The sequence below is a fragment of the Mustela nigripes genome, chromosome 12 (assembly GCF_022355385.1).
Source record: "Mustela nigripes isolate SB6536 chromosome 12, MUSNIG.SB6536, whole genome shotgun sequence".
Lineage (NCBI taxonomy): Eukaryota > Metazoa > Chordata > Mammalia > Carnivora > Mustelidae > Mustela > Mustela nigripes.
Window position 1 is genome coordinate 119,429,489 of NC_081568.1, and position 14,255 is coordinate 119,443,743.

Sequence of the window (14,255 nt, forward strand, 5' to 3'; positions counted from 1 at the left end):
TTTAATTTTTTACTGTTGAAGAGATTATAAGAGGTTTCCTTTAAATAGCTCCCCAATTCTTTAAGTACTTGGATTTACAAACAACAAACAACAACAACAACAACAACCCCCCCCCCAAAAAAAAAACCCCTAGCTTTTTATTTTAAGAGGTGGGGGAATACATATGAATCTTTTAATTGTCTGAAATTTTAATATTCTAAAACATATGGATGTTGCTAGCATTATCACTGGCTAAATTATTTTGTGTTTATCAGATACTCTCAGAAGAGACAGAAGATGGTGAGGCTTGTGAAAGAGAATTTATGTCTCTAGCCCAAGACCCAGTTCTGATACAAATCATGAACCTAACTAGACTTTTGAGAAATGAAAAATTGGTCTTGGAGATCCATGAGGACCTGACATAATGTTTACTGAAGCCCAGTTTCTGGGAGAATATGATTAAGAACCAGTAATATTACTTTCCTGCCCTCCAGCATTTTTTGCTTTATTAATTTTCTGTTGTATCTGTTTTCTATTTCATTGATTTCTGCTTTGTTCTTTATTATTTCTATTCTTTTTACTTTCTTAGGGTGGAAACATATCATTGATTTTAAACCTCTTTCTAGTAAAGGTATTTAAAGCAGTAGATTTCTCTCAGTTTTTAAAATTAAAAATTTTTATTATTTATTTCATAGTTTCTAAATTCTTGTGGTTTATTCTTTGACTTGTGAATAATTTAGAAGTTTTTTTTTCTGTTTTCCAAATATCTAGAGATCGTCTAGGTTATTTATTACTATTGCAATTTATTACTATTACTATTTAAATAATTTTAAAAATTATTTTTATTATGGTCAGAGTTCATAGTCTAAAAAAAAACTCTTTAAGTATTTTATTATTTTTTTTAAAGATTTCATTTATTTGTCAGGGAAAGAAAGAGAGAGCAAAAAAAAGCAGGGGCTGCTGCAGGCAGAGGGAGAAGCAGACTCCCCACTCAGCAGGGAGCCTGATGAGGAACTTGATACCAGGACCCTGGGATTATGACCTAAGCTGAATGCAGATGCTCAACCCACTGAGCCACCTAGGCATCCCTCTTTCAGTCTTTTAGAGGTTATTGAGATTTATTTTATAGCCCAGTATATGGCCCACCTTGGTGACTGTTACATAGATATTCTGCAGTTGTTTGGTGTAATGTTCTATAAATGTCTTTTAGGCCAAATTAGTTGATAGTATTGTTTAGATATTCTGTGGCTTGCTTGTTGTCTACTTGTTTGATTAATTATGAAGAGAAAGATAATAGAATCTCCAATTATGGTTGGAGATGTTTCTATTTCTTGAGTTTTTGCCATTTTCTATTTTGAATTTTAAAGCTCTCATATTAGGTACACCAATATTTTTTTTAAAAGATTTTATTTATTTATTTGATAGACAGAGATCACAAGTAGGCAGAGAGGCAGGCAGAGAGAGAGGAGGAGGAAGCAGGCTCCCTGCTGAGCAGAGAGCTGGATGTGGGGCTCGATCCCAAAACCCTGAGATCATGACCTGAGCTGAAGGCAGAGGCTTAACCCTCTGAGCCACCCAGGCGCCCCAGGTACATTCATATTTAAGCTTGGTATCTTATCCTGATGAATTTCTTTAATCAAAATTTTATTCTGATTTGTTAATCTATTTGTGTCCTTAAATTTAAAAGGTATCTCTTATTAGACAGTATATAAGTTGAGTCTTGCTTTTTTTAATCCAATGTGATAATCCCTGTCCTTTAGTTGGAATTCTTAATCCATTTACAGTTGATGAAATAATTCATGTGGTTGTGTTTAAATCTGCCATTTTGCTACCTTTTTATTTGTCCATTTTGTTTTTGTTTCTGTCTCTTTTCTAATGCTGGCTTTGGGGTTAATTGGGTATTTTTTAAGTATTTCATTTTATTTTCTTTACTAGTTTTTTAGCTGTCTTTTAAATTACATTTTTATTGATTACTCTAGGGTTAATAATATGTATCCTTAACTTATTAAAATCTTTTTATTGTAAATATTATGCCATTTAATATTTTATACCTGACCCGTCTGGCTTCTCACTGGACACTTAACATTTCCCCTTCTCAGTTCACAGGTATAATTTAATTCCTCTTATCCACCCTCTATTTTTTGTGCTCTTGTATTTTTTATTTTTATATATGTTCAAAACACATATTATCTTATTTTTAAATAGCTTTAATATACAGTGTTTTAAGGAAATTTTAAGCAGAATAAAGAGAATAAACTTATTTTTAACAACTTATTAGTTATTTCTAGTATTCTTTCTATCCTATGGATCTGAGTTTCTATCTGGTATAATTTCCCTCCAGGCTAAAGAACCTCCTAGTAGTATCTTGAAGTGCACATCTGCTTGAAATTAGTTCTCTCGGCTTTTATACATTTGAGAAGATCTTCATCTCATTTTTGAGGGATATTTTCTTCGGATATAGAATTCTGAGTTGGTAATATTTCTCTTGCAGTGCTTTAAAAATGTTCTGCCATCTTCTGGCCTCCATTGTCGTGATAAAAAGTTAGTGTTCTTTGTATTATTTTTGTCCTGTTTTTAGGCTTTCAGAAGACTTTGTCTTTGGTTTTCAGCAGTTCGACTGTAATGTAGCTAGATATGATTTTCTTTGTATTTATTGTTTTTGGAGTTTGATGACCTTTTTGGATCTGGTAAATAGTGTTTTCACCAAACTTAATAAAATTTTAACTTTTGTGTCTTCAAATATTTTTTCTGCTTTATTTTCAGAGTCTTTTGGGGCTCCTATGACATAAGTGTTAGACATTCTGATATTGTTCCATAAAATTCTGATGCTGTATTCATTTTTCTTCAGTCTTCCCCCCCCCCCCCACTTTCTCAAATTGGTAATTGCTAGTGATCTGTCAAGTTCATGGACTGTTTTCCTCTGCCATCTCTGATCTATTATTAAGTCCATTCCATGAGTTTTTTATTTTAATTATTGAAGCTTTCAGTCCTAGAATTTCCATTCCCCCACCCCCAATTTGATTCCTTTTTTTTGTAGTTTCAGTTTCTCTGTTGAGAGTCTCATCTGTTCATGTATTCTCCTTTGTTGTTCAAAACATTTTCCTTTATTTAAGACATATTTCAAATAGTAGCTCTGAAGTTTTTATGAAATGCAGTATCTGGGCCAAGTTAAAGTCAGTTTCTAATGACTTATTTTTTCTTATGGGTCACATTTCTTGTTTTGTTGAATGCCTAGTAATGTTTTAATTATTGAAGAGTGTTGATACATTGTAGAGATGCTGATTAAAAAAAAAAATTCTTTGTAGAGTGGTGTTTGTTTTAGTAGTTTAGTTACTGGCTGATGGCCCTGTATATGTTTGCTGGGAACTATCTGTGGAAAGCTCAAGTTTTTCTCAGGCTTCTCTAACTTAGCACAATTCTGCCCCCAGATTCTTTTTGCTCCATGGGTTTTGTTAGGGCTTGTTTTAAAATTTTGTTAATGTGGTCTAGAGTTGGTCTTATTCTAGGATGTGCTTTTTCCCTTAAAGTGAAGTCTTTCAAGCTTTTCAAATTGATGTGCAGAGTTTCATAGTTTTCTTTCTTCAAGTTAGGTTAGACTGGCAATGTTTCCCTATCCTGCTTGACCTCTAGTAATTCTACTCCATATTAACCTTATTACAGCCACTCTTAGGTAAGCCTTATGTAGTTATGCCCAGCATTGGTTAAGGACTCTCAGGTAACCCTATACAAATTTATGTGGTCCCCACTCTGCACAGTTCTGTCCTCTCCAGTGTCTTGTGTCTGCCACCAGCCCTGCTCGGCTAGGACTCTATCTCAGCATAATAAAATTAGAAAGTATTCCCAAGGCAGAGAAGCAGACAAATGTAAGCTCATGTTATTGCTCGTTTATCCAGTAACTGAAAATAGTTGCATCATTTTGTCTAGGTAATAGTTGCTTATGAGAAGAAAAGAAGTTTGGTATCAGTTACTGTGTCATATTGGAAGTAGAAGTCTCTCACAGCATTTTTATGTGTTGAACTTTAGAGGTAACTTGAAAGGGAAAATTACTTTTTAGTTTCTTCTACAACTAAATAGTGAGCATATGGTATGTATGAACTGACCATTTCTCTCTCATCTTCCTGCCTCCCACCTCTAGTCTTCCATTCACTGCTGTCTTGTCTATTCCCAAGAGAGACAAGGTGGGAAGGGGGAACAGAAGAAAGAAAGACCTTACTTGGGTCATGCATCATAGGTTGTGATCTTGCACCTATCAATTGGAAAATTAAATGTGGCTTTTGAAACGGCACTACACAGAAGTAGGAACACATACAGGGCTTTCTGTGTTAGTATTTTATGACACTGCTTATACATTGAAGGGTAAGCAAACAGGGTGTATCAGGGAAAGGGGCTGTTGAAAACATCTTGAAAAGTTGTCCTCTGTTAGTGACTACTCTCCAGATTCTGGTGAGAAAATGCTGTATCTAAGCATGTAACTTAGCAGAAGCATTGTGATAAATAGGAAAGATTTTCTTTGAGTGTGTCTGTTGAGGAGGAGTGGGATAATGTTTTGTCAGATCAGAGCTGTACAGAAAAATCACTGTTTTGTTCTAAATTCTAGTTGTTTTCTCTCCTTTTTAAGATTAATCTTTTAAAAAATAAAGTCTCTTTTTGATGGCAGAGGATTGCTTATTGGGGAAATAATTACTGTATTTGATAATTAGCCATCACTCAGAAATTTTTTGAAGTTTCCATTTGGCAGTGATCTAGAAGATATAAAAGCTGTCTCATGCCTGAAGCTTTTAGCTCTGTTTAAGTATGTCTGGAAGGCCTCTGAAGAAGCATAATTCTTTATTGTTAAGGCCCAATTTGAATATAGCAAGTTGTTTTATTACCTAATTGAATATAGCAATCTTGCATCTGCCTAAAAAGCCTTGTTGAAATCAGGCCTATTCTTTTCAAGTTGTTTTGCCTTGTTGGTTTGAAAATACACTCCATTTCATTTCATCTTCTCAGAAAATGTAATGGTAGTTTCAAGGGATTAGAATTGTGGGAAGTTTTCTTGTTTTAATTCGAGTTGCTCACCACATTGTTTGCCATAGCTTTCCTTTTTGTTGTGTCTTCTAAATTGAATCCCTCTGTTAATCGTTTTCTCTCTTGCCAGCACCTCTTGTGCATTTTCCTCTTAACTTTTCACCATATTCTCTCTATACATTGAATACTGAATGAACCCATCTGCTTTCTCTACTCTTTAAAATTTTTTTGACATTTATATTTTCCTTTTTGTAATTGTGGTAAAATACACATAACACACTTTTTCTTCTTGTAGACTTGGGCCGGTGAGCACTGCCCAAGGCATTTATGGAGACTGGTAGTACAACAAATTCTGCTGGGCATACTGAACTTCTCAGCCATACTCCATCCTTGCATCATCCTTCCCTGGTCCTCTGCTATGGCTTCTGTGCTTTATTTTTGTCCTTAAGCCACCTATGCCTTCTGCACAACTGCCTTGGAGCAGATGGCCTTGATTCTTCCATCACAGAGAACATGGAGGCACTCTGTGTTCACATCCAAGCTTTTCATGCGCTTAAACATTTTTCTTCTTCGTCTTTACTTTCTGTCTCCCAGGCTCAGAGGAGAAGTGCCTCATTCCCATCAAGGTTAATCTGCCTACTGGAGTTTTTGTGACGTCTTCCTACTCCTCTGGGATGTTATTCCAGCATTTCATCTTGTCTACTCCTTTACCTCCACATTTTGTCATTCATTACTTTTCCTTCATGCTTAAGTTGTTTCCATCTTAAAGACGGACAAATAAGCAAAAAATAAAACAAAAGAACTTAACTTTTATCTGCACCATCTTTTCTTCTTCTTCTTCTTCTTCTTTTTTTTTTTAAGATTTTATTTATTTATTTGACAGACAGAGATCACAAGTAGGCAGAGAGGCAGGCAGAGAGGAGGAAGCAGGCTCTCCACTGAGCAGAGAGCCCGATGCAGCACTTGATCTCAGGACCCTGAAACCATGACCTGAGCTGAAGGCGAGGCTTAACCCACTCAACCACCCAGGCGCCCTGTGCCATCTTTTCTTTTAGTTTGACGCTGTGCTTTTTTTTTTTCTTGACTCTTCACTATGTACCTTGAAGGAATGGTCAGCAGCTCTTGCCTTCCCGTGTTAATTTTCCATTCTTCGGACTGTTGAAGTTAGGCTTTCATATCCACTATGTCCCCTGAAGGTGCTCTACAAAAAGCTACTGGTTCCCTGGTTGCCAAATCTGGTGACCTCTCCAGGCCTCATTTTCTGTGACCTTTCTAAGACGTTTAATGCTGACCACTTCCTTCATGAAACTTCTTTGTTTTCTGGGGTACTACTTCCTGATTTTCCTACCTGTGGCACACTCCTTCTTCTTCTCCTTTTCTGCCCCTCTTCCTCTGCCCGTGTCTTCAGCGCTGATGCTCTCTTTTACCTCCCTTTCAGTAGTGTCACTCATCTGCATGGTTTTCGTTTTGTATACCCAGGTGATTCTGAAATCTGAATCTTCCACGCAGATCCCTGTTTTGAATCCATATCCACATGACCTGATCCTCATAACAGTCCTACAAAATAGTTCTGCTTTCCACATTTATAGTTGAGGAAATTGAAGTGAAGGGATGTTTGGTTATCTCTTTGAGGTCAAGCAGTCAGTTGAAGAGGCAGAATTTGAACTTCTTTCTAAAGTGAGGTCTTTAACTCTGTAAAATGCTGTTAATTAAACATCTCCACCTGGCTATCTGAGAGATGTATTAAATATGTCATGCCCCATAACGAATGCCATCCCTAAATCCGTTCTCATTATTCCTCCTCCTATACTCTCCCCTGCAACAAAACAAAACAAACAAACAAACAAAACCAAGAGAGAGAATTTGAAAACTATATTCTCAATCTCAATGAATGGCATTCTTTCTTCCAGTTATCCAAGCCAGAATGTGTGTCAGGAATTGACGTAGACTTCCCTCTGTCGTTCCATCTTCAGACCTGTCTGGCCCAAGGAAGCCTCAGTTCCTGGGTGTTCTCCCTTTTTAACAGGACTTATAATCATTCCCTCCTTTTCACTTCTTCTGCTGTCATAGTTGAGAACTTCATATTGATCTGGATTGCCATTATAGTGACAATCTAACTCATTGCTTCCCATATTACCTGAGCTGAATAATAGAGGTTTTTAATTTTTTTAAAATTTTTAATCTGTTGCAGAAGTTTTATAGCATTTAAAAATATGAATTGTTGGGAAAAAAAGAAAAAAATATGAATTATTGGAAAGCTGAAGTGAAAAATGTAAGTGAACTATAAGCTCCATTTTTAAAATAATTAAATTTGATAGCCACAAAATAATTGACAAACTGCTATGAAAGTTTTTAAATACTAATTGTCCACATATATCCTGTCACAGATAGATAACAGTTTGTGGATTGACACTGATCCACAGACAACATTGAGGAGCACTGGTTCATGGTATCTGAGGAAGAGAAATGTCTTTAGTTGTCTCAGATTACCAGATGGGCTTATTTATTTAAAATGGAAACATGTCAGTTAGGATGTTCTTTGCTTCTGGCTTATAGATAGCGTGTATATATGGATTAAGAGGTTTTAGAAAATTTCCTGTTTCTGTAGAATACCTTCTTTTAATATAAATAAATCCATTAGAGCAAGGAGTAATCATGTTCCATTACAGTTTAATGCTAAAATCAAAGTGTATCGATTTAGGAGTCCAAAGAAAAAAATTTTTTTTAAGGTTTTATTTATTTATTTGACAGAGAGAGACACAGCAAGAGAGGGAACACAAGCAGGTGGAATGGGAGAGGGGGAGGCAGGCTTCTTGCAGAGCAGGGAGCCAGATACAGGGAGCCCGACGCAGGGCTCCATCCCAGGACCCTGAGATCATGACCTGAGCCAAAGGCAGATGCTTAACCCAATGAGCCACCCAGGTGCCCCCAAGGCAAAATTTTCTTAAATAGGTTGGAAGAATAGTCTTCATGGGTTACCTATAACAAGAATGATTTCCCCTGGTTTCATATATTTAATTTGATATTGTACGCATATACAAAAATTTCCCTTTAATGTGCAATAAATTATAGCAGATGAGTCAATATATTCTACTTCTGAAAGATTAAAATTCTACATAGCTATTAATCTGAATAGGTGATAAATAACAAAAGTAGGGTATTTGGATTTGTTAGACAAATGACTAAACCCTTATCACAAGATTTGTAGTAAATGAACTACAGACAGGTGATGCTTAAATGGTCAGATGGTAGAACACTACTTGCCTTTAAAAAAAGGCACTGCTGAGGAATCAAAACACACAAAACCAAAGTTCCAAGGGGTTGTGAATTCAAGAGTGGGTGTGCTCTAAGTTAACTGAAGTTATACCTAGAGTTAGTTTAGAAATTGATTAAATAAAAAAAGCCATACTGTGCCGACCTCCTTTTTGTCTACATTAGGTCTGACACAGAACAAAACAATATGGGCAAATGCTAAGAGAACACAATTTTCCTATATGAGGTTAAAAAAAAAAGTCAGAAAAAGCCTTTCAGATATTTTAAAAAAGCGAATTAAGCAATTAAGCTTCAGCACTGTACCAGGACTAAAAGATACAGAGAAAATTTCTGACCCTTAGGAGTTCATTAAAAGTTAAATTCTTTTTAAGTTCAGTTACAGCAATATTTGCTCTGTTAAAGAAGTAAATGACCTCCAAACACAGTTAACCATCAAAAAACAAAACAAAACAAAAAAACCCTAACATTTTGTCATGAGAAGTAGAAGTTCTGTCGGATGTGTAGGAGATGAAATGCCTAAAGCAGGATTTTATAGTCACTCTTCTTCCATTTGTAGGTCATTCACAGGAGGTGGGAAAATGGCAGCTTGCTAAACCTACCCCTAGAGTGTGACCAAACGTTTTATTCAAAGAAAACTTTTTATAAAGTAGTAGCATGGCTTGTATGGAAGTTCAGGATAGAGAGGAGGTAGGAAAATGTAACCTCGTTGGGTTCTCTGTGCTCCCCAAAGCAGAAAGGGGTGACATGTAGGGAAAAGAAAGTTTCTTTTTTAAATGTAATTTTTTAAAAAGGAGAAACAGAAAGAAAATAACTTTTCATAATTTTTCTTAATTTATATCATAGCAACTGAACCTGAGTTATGGCATAACATGTTCACCTGGTAGTCTGGGATGGAAAGGAGAAATGGTGACATTGCTGGCAAGGGGAACAGGGAGAACAGGCACTTGGAGGATAGTTTGAAACAGCAATGTGTTGTTCTCAGAAGAAGAAGCAGTTTGAAGCGGCGAGTACAGCCAGGAATGAAGTGTCTAGTGCTGGCTGGGATGTGACCGTAGAGAAGGCTGAAACCGGTGCTTCTCAAGCGGATGTGCACATGAATCACCTGAGAATTTGCTAAAATTCCGTCTCAGGAAGGGGGCTTGAGAGTCTGCTCTTCCCTAAAGTTGCAAGGTGATGCTGATGCACTGGTCCACAGACCACACTTGGTTCAAGACTCAATTTTGTTCTAATATTTACTGATACTTTGTTTCATGGATTATGAGTTACCCCTGTTCAGTGTTTGTTGGATATTGCAAAATACATGGCATTTCTGTTAAGGTAGATATTTAGATATTAAATAATTTTATATGTTTTGTTCTGATGATGGTAAAATAATACTCTTAGCAACTTCATTGCCAAGGGCAAATAAATAATTTAGGTATAAACTCTTATTTTTATTGAATTAGCTGAATAAGATGATGCAGTATAATAATGGGAATAATCTAAAATTTGGAATTAGATTTTTAGACCTGGACTTCAGTATCAGTTGTATGTTGAAACAACTGTGACTTAATGAAGCTAAATTAACCCATTTCTCTTTTTTGTTTTCTCATGTCTGAAATAGTTATACTTGCCATTTTTTAGAATTGTTGTGAGAGTTAGAAATGATAATGTATGAAGTACCTAGCAGAGAAAGATTAATGGAGGTTTCAATCACCAAATTTTGAAATCCCTTGAAGCTAAATTTCTACTATTCTTAAATAAAGAATATTGGGTGATCTTATCTTAGGAATGATTGATCTGTATATGATTTAACCCTTTTTACTTTTTGTGTCTTGTGTTCTCATTTTTGCCAGGTAATGTTCTTTGTAGTTTATAAGAGCTCTCCTTAATTCAAGATCCACTTATTCTCATGGTATATAATGTGGTTTTACAGAGGGGAATATGTTGTGTTTCTGAATGCTCTGGAAGCATGAAATAATAGGTTGGATTGTAGTTGTATCTGGTTTTTAGAGTTCTTCCTTCTTATTTTTAAATGATTTCTTGATTATGAAAATTTTGTATATAATTTGCCACTTTTGGTTTGTTGTGAAATAGAAACATCCCCCTTACGGAGACAAAAAATAGCCCAGCCTCTTGCTTAACTATCATTCGAGCCTATAAATAGATACAACAGTTTGTGTTCCTCTGTAGGGAGAATCTTAGTGAAGACTCAGCGAAGAGACCCACAAGTGCCTTAGAAGTAGGATTGAGGCCTTTTAGGCAGGAATTCTGGTGGTTCTGGTGACCAAACCCCAGTTCTCCAGAAGGGGGACATAGAACGTGGGTGGGCACATCTCTGATCTGTGAGGACAGGCACAGCAGTTCTAAAGCCAGGGCCTCGATGGGCCTTTAAAGCTCAAGACAAGGGCCCAGGTTGTTAGACAGGAGTGTATTAAGGAAATTAGTATTTAGTCTCCACTGCCTTTTTTTGATACTAGCTCATTTATTTAGCTTTCTTGTTTCATGACTATGGTATACTTTTATTTATGCTTGAGTTTTTAATGGATGACACAAGGAAATTATAAGCACCTTATAATTATAAGCACCTAAAGTAGCTCTGAGATGGAAATAAGTCTTAGTGATAAAAAAAAGTTCTTAGATTAAATGTGGTTTTGATAGTAGGCATTTTATTAAAAATTTTTTTTTTCTAATTCTGTGCCTTGTCCTTATGTTTTGGTTGTTTAGATCTGCTTCAGCTCCCCAGGAATATGATTGAAAACAGCATGTTTGAGGAAGAACCAGATGTGGTAGATTTAGCCAAAGAGCCCTGTTTGCATCCTCTAGAGCCTGATGAGGTGGAATATGAGCCCCGGGGTTCACGACTGCTGGTGCGGGGTCTTGGTGAGCATGAGATGGATGAGGATGAAGAGGATTATGAGTCATCTGCGAAACTGCTGGGCATGTCCTTCATGAACAGAAGCTCAGGCCTTCGGAACAGTGCAGCTGGCTATAGGCCGAGCCCAGATGGGACTTGTTCCGTACCGTCTGCAAGGACCATGGTGGTCTGTGTTTTTCTTATTGCGGTTGCTGTTTCTATAATCATGGTGATTTATCTACTGCCCAGATGTACCTTTACCAAAGAAGGCTGCCATAAAAAAAACCAATCAATGAGACTAATTCAGCCACTTGCGACAAATGGAAAGGTGTTTCCGTGGGCACAAGTCAGGCTTCCCACCACCATTATGCCACTACGCTATGAACTTAACCTACACCCAAACCTCACCTTGATGACATTCAAGGGTTCTGTGACAATTTCACTTCAGGCTCTTCAGGCCACGTGGAATATCGTTCTTCACAGTACAGGCCATAATATTTCGAGAGTGACCTTTATGTCAGCAGTTTCAAGCCAAGAAAAACAAGTTGAGGTCTTGGAATACCCATTTCATGAACAAATTGCCATTGTTGCCCCTGAAACCCTTCTCGAAGGACACAATTATACCTTGAAGATAGAGTATTCAGCGAATATATCTAGTTCTTACTATGGGTTTTATGGAATCTCCTACACAGATGAAAGTAATGAGAAAAAGTAGGTAGTCTTCCTAAATGATTCTACTTCTTTGCTCTGTGATGACTTACATAATATGGATTCCTTTGCCCGCACCAAGAGACATTAACTGGAATTTTTTTTTTTTTTTTAAGGAGGTTATGTGCAAAATAGTAGAATGGTGATTTGGAAGAATATACTATTTCTGTCTTAGTCAAAGTCATTAGCAACTATGTCATGGAGGGACTTAGGCAGGTGGGTGGGAAGAAATGGATGAAGATTATATCAATTATAGTCTCTAGCACAAAATCTTAAGTTATTTTGAGCTTTTAATGCTGGTGAATCTAGTTTTCAGTCACCTCACGGGATCTCGGTGGATGCAAAAAAGAATTTTTATTTTTTTTAAGACCTATTTTCCTAACGTGCAGAGCTTTTAGGAGGTGCTTAGTGAGATGGAGAAAGAGGGCAGGAAGAACATTTGTATGCTTACATATATCATTTTTAGTGTCCTTGATATTTGCTGTTCATTAAAAAAGTCACTTGATTTGGATTTCTGATGGAATTTTTAAAAAAATCTAGGAGAGACTTAATTTGGTTTTTAAAAAAGGTGATTCAAAACATAAAAGTACTCAGCCCCCTATTTAGACTGTTATTTTTCACTTGAATCTTAGTATTCATAGTATATATGAATATGGAAAGATGCAGTATACACTGCATACAGGTTATTCTTAAGTAGCAATAATGTCATTTCTCTTAATGTACATGAAATCTTATTAGAGCTGTTTAATTTGATTGGCACATTCTCTCATATTACTTTGTAAGCCAGTTTTTGAATTACTGATGCTAGCCGTTTGGCAAATGTATGTTGGTATATTGAGAAAAATAGAACAGCAATGAACATTTAAAATCTATCTTAAGGAAATGGTTTGAACCTTCTTAAATGATGAAAGACAAAGCAAGATCTCTATACCTATGCAGAAAAGTAATTTTTTTCTTTGCCTTTATCTTTAAAAAAAAAAAAAAGGCATTCTGGAGCTTGTGTGAGATCTGATGTTAAAAACAAATTTATGATTGTCAGATGTGGGGATGGGTATTGCCAGAGGTGAATGTGACCCACGATAGGTTCATACCCATTTCCTTTGTGGGTCAATGTTTCTTTTCTTTTTACTTTCACTCTGATCTAAAACTAGAATTTTACCTGTTCAAATGTCTCTGTTAACAAAGAAAACTGAACTGTAATATAGTAAACAGGATTCCCCCTCCCCCAAAAGGGCAAATTTGTAATTATGGCAGCTCATGGCTTCTTGCCTTTATTTCTCCCTTTATAATCATCATCTCTAGGAACTACAGGATATACATAAAAACAATGCAAACAAACCTGGAAGACAAATCCTGTGGTCATCTCTTCTAATCAGATTATTGCCCTTGGAGTCCCTTGGGCCAACTACTATCTAATGGAAGGAATAAATGTATGGCAGAGAAAGGTGATTTGGGGTATGGTCACTTGTTGATTCTTGCCATGGGCTAGATCAAGTTGTGGAAAATGCTAGAAAAATAGAGAAGACAATTCCTTAAAAATAAGAAATAGAATATTATTTTAAAAAGTGTTTTTAAATATATTAAAACAAGTTAGTATGTGAAATACTGCTGTTAAAAAAGTATATAAATCTGTTAACCTACCTGCTTCAGTAAAATGAATGCCCCACATGGTTGTATATCTTGATGGAAAGTAAGAGTTGAGAAGATTATTTACCTTTCAAGGTATCTGAGAACTGTAATTCAAAGCAATATTTTTGGTTTCTCTCCAACTTTTAATTTTGCATGATTCTATTAGAGAAATTTTTTGCATGCCCCCTCCAAAGTGCAGTAAGAATAACTACTTAAACAACTAGATAAAATAATTAAGGGATACATTCCTTATTGATGGGAAAATCAGATTATATGTAAATGTCAAACATATATTTTGGTCAGGGAACTTTACCGATATCATCTAAGATGTAGACATCAATGACCCTAAGATGTCATTGAACTTGGGAGTTCACTCTAGAAGGTGTTGATGATATACTTAAGGTTCTAGATAATAAACTGATACTAAAAGAACTAGTAAACAAATTTAGGATGGGGATGTGTTTTATTTCTTTGTCCTTCAGTTTTTCAGTCCTTTTTCTTGAACTCTTCAAGCATCCTCTTAACTGGTCTCCTTGGCCTCCAAACTTGCCACTTTATCCCCTACTCTTCTCTTGTCACCATCTTACACACAGTTTCCAGGCACATATTTCTAGAAATACACATTTAACCATGTTGATCTTTGGTTTAAGATTCCTTAATACTTCCTCTTTTCTAATAGGATTCAGTTCAAGATTTCAACAGATCTGGCCCTTGTTTTATCTCCTATCCCTCACCTGCCATAATGAACTTCATGTGACTCTCCTGAATTCCAGTGATAATAATAATATTTACTGAGAACCAAAGTGCTAGAAACTTTTCC

The 14,255-nt window shown here is 36.0% G+C and overlaps 1 protein-coding gene across 2 annotated transcripts in view; it reads left to right on the plus strand.

Moving 5' to 3' along the window:
• Nucleotides 1-14,255, plus strand: part of LNPEP (leucyl and cystinyl aminopeptidase) — a 106,299-nt gene that overhangs the window by 28,957 nt on the left and 63,087 nt on the right. The window contains exons 2-3 of one of the 2 annotated variants that reach the window (XM_059418283.1): nucleotides 7,181-7,261; nucleotides 10,969-11,809. In XM_059418283.1, coding sequence (XP_059274266.1) covers nucleotides 10,992-11,809 — 818 coding nt within the window. In that variant the 5' untranslated portion in view covers nucleotides 7,181-7,261; nucleotides 10,969-10,991. The remainder of the gene's footprint in view (nucleotides 1-7,180; nucleotides 7,262-10,968; nucleotides 11,810-14,255) is intronic. The other variant, XM_059418282.1, reaches the window with a different exon arrangement.